At 35.4% G+C, this 13,905-nt stretch overlaps 1 protein-coding gene across 8 annotated transcripts in view; it reads left to right on the plus strand.

Moving 5' to 3' along the window:
• Positions 1-13,905, plus strand: part of ARB2A (ARB2 cotranscriptional regulator A) — a 254,123-nt gene that overhangs the window by 119,973 nt on the left and 120,245 nt on the right. For all 8 annotated transcript variants that reach the window (XM_072922382.1, XM_030258929.4, XM_072922384.1 and 5 more), the window contains one exon: positions 8,519-8,737. In XM_072922382.1, the coding sequence (XP_072778483.1) occupies positions 8,519-8,737 (219 nt within the window). The remainder of the gene's footprint in view (positions 1-8,518; positions 8,738-13,905) is intronic.

Below are 13,905 nucleotides of genomic sequence, written 5' to 3' on the forward strand. Positions count from 1 at the left end.
TGGTTTTTCTTTCTCTTCTGTAGTATGCTGTATTTTTTTCTAGGGATTCTGTTATTAGCAAATTGGGCTACTTCCTAATACTAGTTCCACAGAAGAGTTCTGGTAGGACGATGTCTGGCTTATATAAAGAAGAGAAAATAGGACTGGCAGACCCGTTTACTAGCAGCTTCAAAAAATCAGTCATGTTTGTTGCAAGTTGAAACTTCTGTGTGTCTGAGGACACAATCAACAGAGAGTCCCAGGAACGAAGGTTTTACTGTCCTTTCCTTTTAGCATTGTAAATCAGTTGTGTAGCACAGACAAAACACATCTTAAAATTTGGATGTGATAATACCTTGTTTACGTATTTTCAGCAATACTTGTCTGTTGCTTCACAAATTCAAAAAACCTTCAGGATTCAAAAAGTGATAGCCTTTTTAAGCAACACAACATCAGACTGCGTGTGATACTAATTAGCAAAGTATTTCCAGTAAAAAGCTGCTGACGTTTAAAAAATACCTATGTGTTCTTGCTGTGTGTTGTCTCTTCAGGAAGGCTTAAATAGTCATAAAAACAAAGGGAAATGGAGAGTTATTTTTTTCTAGAGCCCCAAGTATATCAGAATTGCACATGGTGTTTTTGACCGATATTTTTAATTTAAAACATATTAAAAAGATTTTTAAGCTGTGTTTTATATGTGCAGAAGGGTCACAGGAAGTAAAAGGAATTGTTACTATGAGGTAGTATAGCATTTTGTGATTATAAAGTTAATCTGTTTAAAAAGTTTTTTGCCATATAATGAGCGAAATAAATTATAGTATTTTTTATGTTCCACAGCCATAATTTTACCAACACAGCTGTTTTGACCCAGTGACATCATGTTTTGCATATTTCTGCATTTTAATGAGTTAGTCATTTAAAAGGTTACAAAGAAACCATAACTCATAAGTAATTAAATTATTTAGCAGAAGTATAAGAAGGTCTTCTGACATGGGAAGGTCACTGTGGGAAGGAAGTAGCATCAGGGTACTGAATTGCACCTGTTTGTTGAAGATAGGTACAGACCAGAAGCATTGCTGTTAGATTAAAATTGACTGTTTTCTCAGGGAATCATTAAACACATGCACATACTAAAACCATCTGAATTCCCTGTCATTGAGACAGAGGATTTCTCATCACAAGATACTAAATGGGAGATGTCTTTCAAGACTTTGGATAACTTCAATATTTTACCAAAAACACTTATGTGCATGATGTGTTTTTCATTCAGAACACTGAAATACAGACCTACCAAGAGATTGGCATTTAATCTTTTCCTATGGTATTTTAATACATATATATTTCTGGAAATGAAAGGTAAAAGTGTAAGATATTGGCATCTCAAGTTTCCTTTCTTGCAGCTAAATATTTTACATCAGAAAAAGCCGTGAGCCCATTGAAATATCTGGATTTCAGAAAGAGAAGGTGTTTGCAAAGATTTTACAGTATTACAAAAGCAAAGGAAATAAGGTTTATTGTGGAATGAATTGTTACTTTTTCGTGTTCTGTTACACAGAAAATGCGCACTTAACTATTTGAGGATATATTCATTGTGTAGTGCTAATGAGAATAATCAAGACATACTGTGACATTTTCAAGGAGGAGGGAAGGCATACTGAAAAACAAATTTGCAGTTGAGAACTTTTACTGTCAGCTAATGGGATACTTGGAAATACCATAGAAACATTAAAAAAAATCCTGCAATCCAGCTTTGCATTTGTACTTATTTGAAAATAACTTTTAGGGGGTAACTGATATCCTCCTTGGTTTCCTTACTGATGCATTCATTAGAACCAATAATTACATGTTATTCATGTGGGATTTATTAAAATTATTTTATTTACTTTATTTCTGATTTGTTGCTTTCAAAAAATTATATTTATATAGAATATTATGAATGTTATTTGAATGTTATTTAATAACATTTTCATTAAAATCTTAGTTCTTCTTTCTTGTACCTCTCTGAAGCATTTGAAATTTTTGTTGGAAAATAGTTTAAAATAGTTTTTTAAGGCAGTAGAGGAGAGGATGAACTTCTGGAGTACCGACATTAATTACAGGTGGGGTTCCTGTAGGATATCTTGAGGGCAAACTGGTGGGTTCATTCTTTCACAGGTTGTATGGACCCCAAAGCTGTTTGCACTTAGTGAAGAAAAGCAGAATCTGGTTTTACAGCCTGGGCAGTTGTTGTGGACAGATTATTTGCAGCCCAGTATCCTGCCTGCATGGCTGGGGTGGATTCATTTCCATTCAGTCTCCAATGATTTCTACAAATAGCCCAAGTCTCACATCAGGGAGAGGGGGGTGGGTCTGATGTTTATTAAACAATGTTTGAAGCGGTAGCTGAATGTGAGCATATTTCTTTCTGTTAATTCACAGAATTAAATTAATGGTATAGCATAGTTTCTTGTGTCTCACTTGCCATGCGAAAGAATTTTCTGCTGCAAATCCTAGTGAAACTAGTGCTTGTAAAGGCATGGAAGTTCCCTATAAAGAATATCGTAAATGACTGAGGATGTAAAAATCCTTTTAATTCATGAATGTTTTCATTCCGTTTTGACCTTGTGAACAAACAGCATAAAACAGGGTTGCAGATCTAACACACAGACATATTTGGGTTGCTAATTATAGAGAGATGTAAAACATTAATTATTTTCAAAACTTTTCAACAGTAAACTCAAAATATAAGAACAGCTTTTCTGGTATGTTTTTTTAGCCTTGAACATTGATTTATTTCATATAGCTGCACTAGCACCAAATTAACAAATAGTAAAGTAAGACATAGTCATGGCATGTCTAATAATTTTCAGCATAAAGATTGTGAAATAAGATAAATACAGTTCTGCAGGCAAATAGATTTAGACATAATGCAGTGTTGAAGTAGAAGGCAGTAACAGAGAGGAAATGGAGAGTTTATTGTTTCTATAACTCCAATATCCATTAAAAGTTAGTTACACAGCAGGTGGCAGTTTGGGTAAGTGTAAAGTGAATATTTTGAAATAAATAGCAGCTGAGTGACCTGGGATGTCAGGGCTCTAGACAAGGGTGTGTGTTTGTCAATATATTCTACATGTTTTACAGACTCCTCAGGGACCAGGAAAAGATACAATTTCACCTCTTCTGTGCCAAAACATTTTAATTATATCTTCTTCCAAGTACAGCGGTTCAGTAACCAAGGAGCTGACATTGATGCATGTGTTGATAAAGCTGCAAACATTCAAAATGAGATTAACAAAGATTTTAAGGAAAGGGTGACAGCTAATTTTGTACAGTATTTTGCATCTAATTCAGGTCAGTATAGTGATAGAATATGTCATAACTGCTGTGTCATCTAGAAAGACTTTTATTATGCTTTGTGTGTTTAAAGATTTGTGTATATGAATGTACAGTTCTTTATACATCATTCAAGCAGGTTATAACTTCTTTATTGAACATCTATTGGTTGTAGCTGTAAATAGGAATAAACTTAACCATTTAGGAGCAATTTTACTTATTCATCTGCATTAGTCACAGTAATAAGTTCCTTTTCTCTAATTTGCCTTGAAAACATTGACTTCAGATGTGAAATGTAATCAAAACTACCACACACTTTTTGTGGCGTTGCTTAGTATTTGCAAAAAAAGTGGATGGAAAGTTATAGTAAATGTATTTAAATAATCAAACTGTAGTTTCTTTGTATTATGTGCAGTCTCTTGAGAACATTTCAGTGCATTTCTGCTCTGTTCTCCTCCTTGTTTGAAGGTAACTCACATTCTTCGACTTCTTTTTGTTTGTGAAATTTTCTCCTCTTTTTTATCTACTCAGTTCTCCATCTGCTTTCACTTTTGTTTGCTTGGGCCGTCTCTCATCCCAACTTGATAATGAGGAATGCAGTGTGACCCTGACCTCTATCAGCCCATGCATGACCTTCTGACTCGCCCACATAACCTTTAACCTTCTCTTTGACAGCTTGATTAATTGCCCTGTGTTATGATTTATGAGTAAGTGCTATGTAAAAATAATAGACAACAGGTGGTCCTCTGAAATCTTTTTGTGGTACGTTTTCTTTTCCTGCCTAACCTGATGAGCTGTTTTAAGTTTGGAACTTAGCAGGACAAAGTGTGTTTGACAGAAGCATGGCATTTTTACGCACTTGGACACAGTGCTGGAATTCAGGCGGCTGAGGTATATCTGGGATGGAAATATCACAGTGTTAGCAGGGTTCAGTTGCCAAAATGTACATTGGGTGGAAACAGAAAGCAGAATCAACTGACACTTCAGGCGTTTCAGTCACAGGTCACGTCTTGAGAAAATTACTCAAATAATGGAGGGGGCATTTTTCAAGCTGAGCTGCATCTCCAACAGCTATGTTTACTTTAACGCTTCACTAGTGACTTCTGATTGGTTGTCATGACCTCATCTTGCTATTGCACCTACAATGTCACAATAGTGACATAGATGTACCCTTCTTGCAGTAAAGATGGGAAATGAACAGACCATACATCTTTCAGAAAAATGAATGGACATTGCTGTATCTGTTTTAACCACAGGCAGGTTTAAGAACAGAGTGCTTTGAGTTGCATTTCTCCAAGGAATTAGTTCTGGTCTTGCTGCCAACAGTCCAGATAGAAACCTGAACTTGAAAATTCAGGTTGATCAAGCATAGGAAAATGATCTCTTTGAAATCCTCTCTCACAATCCAAAAAGATAGTTACATAGGTCAAAAGATACCTCTCCAGCTCTGACTTCTTTTGTCACATACTGTGTCCCACCCTGGTGGATTAATATGCAGACTTGAATGGTTTCAGCTCATTACTCATGTGCCAGGCAGGTGAAATTTCAAACAATTTGAAATTTATCTCACATTTTTTGAGGTTCTTTTTTTTTTGTGCTTACCCCCTTTGAACTTCCAATAAGAGACACAAAGTACTGTCCCATTTCTGTCTCATGTTTCCATTGCAATGGAAAAGGCTCTTCTACAGTGCTCTTAGTAGTATACATATTGTAACTGAGGTTTGAGATTCTTTCCAACCCTTGACTTAGTAAGCCTGCTTTTCATTCCATCATCACAATCCTCAACCTCCAGGAGCAGCAACATGGAGAATGGTAGGAGTTAGCATAGATTAAATTTTACTTGCCTTGAAGCATTACCATGTGGGGGGAAGAGATGTTAATCGGGTGCTTTAGTCTGAGAGAGAAACTTTAATTTTGTAAATTAGAGGCTGGGAGTTCTGTTTGTCAGTGTCTGCCATAATTATAAGGTTTTACCACAGGTACACTGATGGGTGAAGTTTAATGGGGATGAAGGGGTAGTGTCTTTAAAGCTTAAGTTTTTATTATGAAGAAACTTTTTTGAGAGTGGTTTCTCTTTCTGTGCACACTGCTCACACAGGAGAAAACTTTGGTACTTAAGTCATAGGTCACTATGTTTTAATAATGATGTAAGTTCGTAATGGCTGAAATTGGTATTTTTAGTCACACTGATTTAACAATAGCAAAGTAATACATAGTAATAACACATTTAATACTTTCCAGCATGCAGGACTGTACATGGTGAAAAAAGATTAATACAGTCCTGCATGCAAAGAGATGTTTCCAAACAGGACTCTAATTTTAATAGATGCTATTTAATGAAAGTGATTTTTGTCAGTGTTAACAGTTATGCCAAAGACTGTTTCTTGTCTGTTATTAAATTTTGCTAAAGGTCTTTTTTAAGATATTAGTGGTCTTGTGTTCTGAGGTTTGCATTGACTTGCACACTTCTCAGATTCACTCTATTAGAGCTCCGCCTTTTTTTTCATTTTCTGATTGCACTGAACTTTAATGGTGTAGCTACACCCACATAAATTACTTTTTTTTTTAATTAATTGAAGTTAAAGGCCATATTGTTTACACTGATGTTACTTAGAGCAGAGTATTCCTTTTCAGTAGAAAATGCTCAAATAAAGGCTGAGGTGGAATAAGAGAAGTTGTAATTGGCTATTTATTTTTTAATAATATTTTACCAATAATTTTGGTTTTCTATGTTGATTTTTATATGTTACTCTCAAAGATTTTTTCTGGTACCATTGTTTTCTTCTTGAAATTTAGGATGCAGTAGTACAAGGGAAGGGGAGATACACCATATCATGTGAGCAAAACAGTCCAAAAAGAGATTACATTCCAAAGAGAATGACTTAGGCTTTCCCATAATAGAAGTGGGGGGAAAAATCTTAGTTTAGTTATTACTTAATTATTTTAATTCTACTGTCAGGAGTGGCCTCCTGTCTGGGAGAAATTGTGAAAAAAAAATGTAAAGCAAGTCATGTTACACTGCTTAAAATATATTTAATAAAAATCATTTAATTTATTTCTAAAATAGTGAATTTAAAAATAGAACCATATTTCACTTGTTGATGTCTACATGAAAAATTGACATTGTGTCCTCATAAAATCGGACAAATGAGTCATGTAATTTTAAGTTACAGGATCAATAACTTAGACAAATTCCACTTCTCTGATGATTTTTGTGACTGTTTTGTGATCAGGTTGAAGTGCACAGGTTTTCAAACTTCTAGATCAGTAGTGACAACATGAATTTTGCATTGTGTAGAAAACAAAACAAATCAATATACAGAATGTCTCTGCTCAAAACAAGCAGGTCAAGAAGTTGAAGAACCCCAAAACTACCAGCCTGCCAGGTACTGCAAAAACTCCAGTAACATCAAGCTCAAAAATTATCCTTTCGTCTGAGAAGTGCAGTTTAGGAAGCTTTGTAAGCCACATTCTTCTCCGTGATAAAGTTTGGACTTTGAAATTTTTCAAGCTGTAAAATTCTTGTGCTTATAGTACAGCATTGTGCATTAATATGTCCAGGCATTACGTGAACAGATTTTAAAATTTGTATTTCACTTTCTGTTTTCTTTCACCTTTCCCTATTGTTTATTTATATTTTTGCCTGTTTGTTTATATTTATCCCAGTTGAATTCATGTCAGGTAGGGCAGGGCAATCATGTGACAGGAGACCCCTTATGGTGCTGCATCTAACAAGGAGACAATTTTCTCTTTGGCCTGTTGTTACCTTTTTTGACTACATCACTTATGCCAGAGGTAGTATCCTGAATGCCTCTATTTCACCCTGTTTAGCAGAGTGCAACTGTGCCCTTTAACTTGGTTTTTGGTGGGAGGAGAAGCTCCGACAGACGTTGGAGAAGGGCACAAGGATAAGGGGTAGGAACTCCCTTTAGATGTGATTTTGATAGCTGGTCAAGTGTGTCCAGCTGTAGAAAATCAGTGAGTGACAGTCTGTCTACCTGACAGTGGCCACAATGAACTACAAGGTTTGTGAATGGCTCTACAGATTAGAATAAAGCAAGCCCAAATAAAGTATCTTTTGTTGGGGTGGACTTGGTTTTCTCTGGGCAGCTAGGTATGGGGGACCTCTTTTGATCCTCTTGCCTGGACTGAGTGCAAAATGAAGCACCAAGTGAGAAGCTGGAATAAAGCTGTTCCATTAGATAATTGATATAGATGTTTCCGAAAAGTAAGTCTTTATTAAAATTTACTTCTAAAGGATGGCTTGATTTTGACTGGGAACTCATGTTAACTTTAGGGATACATCTGTTAAATGCACATGCTTCTCTTTTTTTCCTTCCCTTTGCAATTATATCTTCCATAAATATTATGATTTTTTGTGATTTGCCATCATTTAAGAATTATAACATTTGATTGGCTGATTTATTCAAGATTTATTTCTCATTCATAATTTTTTTTTCTAACCAGTTCATTCCCTGAGGCAAAAAAAAATGTACCTTATATGCTCAAAAGCATCCTGCAGGTCACAAATTTGGTCTGCATTTGTTAAATATACAATAGAATCCCAGTGAACTTTTAGAGCAGATTTAAAGATGCACTAAAAAGGCAGACCCACCATAAAGAGTTGACTTGTAAGCAACACCACTGAATCAGTTTTGGTATTGATTCATTGTTACTGCTGCTATTTGCCTCTGCATAGTATGCTTATTGTCAGCTAGACAAAAGGTTTTACTATTTTAAAATGTGGTGAATAATTTTCACATGCTTTCTTTAACATGTCTATCTTTATATATAAAATCTCTCAATCCTTTTTATTTTAAAGGTTTTTACTGGCTGGGCATAAAGCTTTTTATTCATTATTGTGTAGAGTTCTTAAAGCAACCTTTTGCTTTTAGTTTCTGTATTATTTTCCGAAAAAGTCATATAAAGTGCTTATGAATAAAACAATATATTAAATTATTTTAAAGGTAAAACAGGTTACTTTTCTGACTGAGGGATGTGTTATCAGCATAAATACATGCACTGATACATATTCACACATCAATATCCCTTTAATGACAGAATACTTTAAAAAACCCTGCTATAAATTATGTGTGAAGTTGCTGAAATAAATAAAAAAGTTCTAAAGAGCATTAAAGTAAATGCAAAGCATTTTCAAGCATTAAATTCCTCTTTTCACATTTCTTCTTGTTTGTGTGTGTGTGTGTGTGTGACTCTTCTAAAACAGGAAGGCTATGGAGTAATAGTTCTGAATCCCAATGAGAACTATATTGAAGTTGAGAAGACAAAAGCCCAAATACAGCTGTCTTCTGATATCTCAGATGAACCTGCAGAAAAGAGAGAAAGAAAAGATAAAATACAGAAGGAAACAAAGAAGCGACGTGACTTCTATGAAAAGTACCGAAATCCACAAAAAGAAAAAGAAACTATGCAGATCTATATTAGAGTAAGTTTCTTTTGTTTTTGTTTGCCCTTTATTGATGCATACGTATGTTTACTGCCTATATTGGCTAATAAATAGCATGCTTTTTTAAGAACAAATACGTTACTGAGATGACATTCAAGAGTTTGTTCAGAGTTCCTGACTCTTTATTGTGTTGGATTTTTTTGTTATTTATTGATCATGGTGTTTTGGAAGTGTTAGAAAATTTCCCTCTAATTTCAAAGAGAAACTTCAAATAAACCCCAGAGGAACTCACTGGTGTTATCAAGAAAGAAATTATTTACGAAAAATTTTCTAAAAACCATTTTATAAACAGAGGTGTTCATAAGAAAGACTTTGTAGTGGCGCTTAGGCAACATACTACTTTCACATGTCATGTATGCATTTATTGTAATATAAATGCATACATGACATGTATGCCTTACATGGTAAGCAGTAGTTACAGCCTGATAGTTTTTATCACCTGTCAAATCAATAATGTATTGTGGAAAATACCAGTGTTCATCCTGTGTGGTAGCAAATTTACCCTGTAATGTATTGTTTTTATATGAGCAACCATCTATTTTGAGCTAAACTTTTGAAGGCAGATAAAAAAGGAAACTTTCTAATATATTAATAAATATTTAAGCTAGAATAATTTGAGAGTGGTATGATGAAGAAACTCTGTCCCTTGCCCTTTTCTGACTCAGTGAACCTTTGCACTTCGTAATGCTACCAGCATGGGATCATTATAACAGTGCTACCCGAGGATTTCTAATTCTGCAGGGGGCACAAACAATATTACTTGTACATTGGCTCATTCTGCTTCATGTACATACTATGCATTATACATTCCAGACTGAGTCGTACAGTTTCCAAAATGCTTATTATGAACGTTAACATTTTCATTCAACGGTAAAACACATCAGTACTCCACAGTGAAGGTAAAACAATAAAAATGTGTATCATTGTGGTGACAAACAGAGAAAACTCCAATAAGATACATGTTAGAATCATCTTAAATTTTAATATACCTCTGCTAATTTTTTTTTTAGCATAACAATTTTGTAGAAGAAATATATACTGTGCTGGTTAGTAAAAAGGGTTAGTAACTTGGATACAAGATTGTCACTAATGCCATAAATATTTACTGTCTTTTGAAAAATACCTGTATATGGGAAACAAAGGAATACATATATATATATATTCAAAGTCACCAACAAGGCACTGTGTTTTCTGTTTGCAGCTGGTTTATACAATCCTATTCTACCCACTATCCAAACCTTCCTTCTTAAGAGGGGCAACTAGTTTTAACTTAAGGTCCATGAGAATCCACTGGACAGTGCTGGTGTTTTGTCTGAAAAGAAGTCCAGTCAGCATACATGTTCACTGTTTCGCTGTTGAAATAGAACCTTTTCTTCAAAACCTTGTTAGCAATTTTACTTTCTCATGACTCTTGCCTCATGAGGCATGAAATTTGGTTTCAGGAGGTTTGACACCCCCGAAATACAAAATATATTGTTCCATCCCATTTTCGTTTTTGCACAGCTCCATGCCTTAAATATGACTGTTGATGTTTGCTTTATTTGATTTTTCTTCAAATCAGGGAAAATAGTATATATATTAGTGGAAGTTTTTAGTGAAGGTGTGGATCGTGGTCTCCTTCCCTGGACCAATAAATTGAAATTAGGTTTTCTGATGAGTTTGGTGTTGTATTCTGAAATTATTATTTTGTGGTTTTTTTGGTTAGTAGACTCCAGTACAGATAGTTTTTTGAAACAGAAAGAAAAACATATCTGCTTTATTGTATTGCAGGACAAATCAATGCAATTTCCTTCTTATAAATTTCTGAAACAAAACTGGACCATCAGTAGGGTTCCATTTACTCTGTTGGTCAGAACTGCTAAGTCTCTAGGTGGTTGCAAGAGGTTCAATTCCATATTTGCCATTTTCTTGCCTCCCAGGCTTGAGTCCCCGCACCCAGGGACTTGTCTCCGCAGGCGGCAGAGGTTTGGGCTGGTCTCAAAGGGCAATTCAGATACGATCTCACTGTATAGTATAGCATACATTTGACTCACTAGGCTCTTAAAATAAAACATGCCATCACTCAACAGAGATACTTAAGGATGGTATATGATTTGTTATGATCTCATCAAAGAGTTTTGAAAAACCTGAGCAGGCCTTATGTGAACTTTGCCAAGTAGGAAAAAGTATGGATAGACTAGACAAAAAATTTCCTCACAGGAAGGCTTTAACTTATCTAGGATGGAAGGAAAAACATGGTTGTGTCAAATATGCTGGAGAAATTGTTTCAGTCTGTTAAGCAGAAGGAATAAATATCCTCAGTTATGTTCTCTTAGGGTCACTGAGATCTGTTGTGATCTAATGAGGAAATGCCATTTGAACAAATTAAAACTGTCTGGTTGATGTTCCCACTTGTGCAGCTAGATTTTCCAAGAACTGGAGAATTAGAACTCTACTTTGGTAATTATGTTTAAGTATTTTCTTTATTTTTATAGTGAAAAAAAATGGCTGGGCTATTCAAGAATATGTAAAAGCTGAATCTCAAAATACAAAATATCGAACTGCACTATATTTTTGTACAAAATGAATATAAATAAAAACTACTATGGCAGTGTGTAATGCATTAAGCATAGTGCTCTTGAAAGATCAAAGTACTTACTGTTTCATGCTGGAAGTTTCCTTAACTATGAAATAATGTACTTTCTGGCATACATTATGGCTTGTTAAAGGAACTGATTTGGTCTGGGTAATAAACATCATGTCAAACATTATGGCAGGAAAACCTGCTTAATATGTTTTGCAATAAGACAGATTTTTTTGTTCTTGAAAACATCTGCCAACTGAATTCACAAGTGAAGACAGAAAATGTCATCAATTCTGTAACATTCTTGTAAATTTTATTTTAATTTTAGCAATGCAAACCAGGAAAAAAACTTTTTAATAATCAGCATTGACTATAATACTTGTATGGAATGATTAAACACAAGCATTTTACTTTTATATAATGTGCTAATGAATGCATATGAATTTTAATACTTTTACTGTTCAGATTTTAACAAGCATATTGACAGATCATTTTAAAAGCATCTGGTTTTTAATGTGTTGAGTGGAGGATTGAGTAAAATAGCTAAATATGTACATACATCCTTTTAAAAAACATATTTCTATCCTTAGTTATAAACATTACCATTTTTTCTTAGACCACCAGAGGCTGCTCTGTACATATGGGCGAATTCTTTTCCCCCAGAAATTTCCTACCCTAACCAGCCTTCATTTGTTGCTGAAATAAACTGAGAATTTGTTGCTCTCTAACCTTCTCCTGTGGAAACAGATCATGCATGCTTAAATGTGGCGTGATCATTCCTTCCACTCTCAGCCATCTCCCATTCTCTACAGATTTCCACACTGACGGTGTCTTTTCAGTGTTAGAAGATACTTAAAAATCTAATTAGTATTTTCCCCCTTCTAAACTGCATTCACCACTTAAACAAGTATACTAAGTGGATTCTGAAATGTTATGTAAAAAAAGTATAAATTGCTCAATTTGACAGTAATTTGCAATAATGTTGTTGCCCCAACAGTTGAAGGATATCAGAGGCAACCAAGGAAGAAGTCGGAAGAATTACTTTTATCAGACCAACTAATGGGGTCAGGTTTTGTGGACAAAAGGGATAAGCCTTTCCAAAGCCTGTATGCTCGGAATTTTGTCCTTTTTCTTCCCCACTGAGCTTATCTGCTTGAATAATTCTTATTACAAATATTATTTTTACTATAGCACAGTCTATAGCAGTGCCATTTCTATTAACTGCATATTAATGAAATTAATTTTGAAAGTAGCATACTTTTCAGAAATAATTTTTCCTGTCTTCTGTGAGAAATTAAGTAGGAAAAGATCATGTGCAACCGGTTAATCTGTTTTACTAAAAATACATCTGGGCAATTTGTGTCAGGATCTAGGAAAAAAGTGGTAAAAGTTGTTTTAATACACAGTTAAGTAAGCAGTGACCATTGGCAGACAGGAAATCCTGGCAAGGGTGCGAGCACAGTTGTGCCATTTCTGCTCATTGTTTGGTGTGGCTGACGTGAAGCGCAGCCTGACTGGAGGTCACAGCAGAGTGTCTGCTTTTGTGGGATGACCTTTCAGAGCCATGGATTTATTTCACACTGAGGACTGAGCTGTTTCTCCGCATAGCCACAGTCCCACCAGCTGCCACTTTCACCCTGTGGCCATCTCCAGGCCAATGACCTACCCTCTGCCTTGGCAAAGTGCACACCTGCTCTTGTCCAAAGCCTGTGTGACTACATTAGCCTGCTGCTGAGGCAAAGCTAATAAGCTGTTTATTCCACCAGAGACAAAATGACAAGCTCTGGGTGAGCAGCTCCTGAGAGGTAAAGGGACATGTTCAGCACAGGGAATGTCTGTGGCAAACACGGGCATCAGGACTTCAGCCTCTAGAGTCTCATGCTGTTGTTTTGTTACCCCTTTTACAACAGCCAGTGTTACTTTATATGTACACGTCTGAAATACCACAGGGTTTTACTCTGCCCACTTTTAAAGCCTGTTACTTCCTTATGTTCTTGAGAAGTCTCCTTCACCTTAAGCAACAGCAAAATCAAATGCTGATAGTAAAAAGCTCCTGAGAACTGCCTAGAAACTACCGTGGCGTTGTTCTTGTCCCATATAGTGCTGGACACTGGGCATTCTAAGTTGAGAAGGCACTGCAGTTCAAATGCTGAACATAAGCATGCAGTGACATTTTGAGTGCTCCAGGAAGACCTTGAGAGATATGGTCTTGCAGAACCTGTGCCACCAGAGACCTGCACCACCCTAGGCCAGCAGCTGGAAGCCAAACATCTACTATGACACTAGTACCTGCAGTTAGGCTACCACATCGTTCCTAAAAAGTCAGATAAGCTTTAAGTTCTTACAGTAGTTTCTGTAAATCAGGAAGAATATGTATGTGTTATGTATCATTCTACAGGTACTGCAATGAACAGGCATCTTACATTAAAGAGCTAAACTGTGGAGAATTTAAACTAGCGTTCAATAATTTATCTATAGGCTATTTAGCATGAGCAGCTAACTTAGGTATTTTTAAAAATCATGAGATTATAAAGAATTCTTGTAGTAAGTTTTGCGTTTACTAATGCTGGAAAGTTTTATTTGT

This window comes from Taeniopygia guttata, chromosome Z, assembly GCF_048771995.1.
Source record: "Taeniopygia guttata chromosome Z, bTaeGut7.mat, whole genome shotgun sequence".
In the NCBI taxonomy this organism is placed as follows: domain Eukaryota; kingdom Metazoa; phylum Chordata; class Aves; order Passeriformes; family Estrildidae; genus Taeniopygia; species Taeniopygia guttata.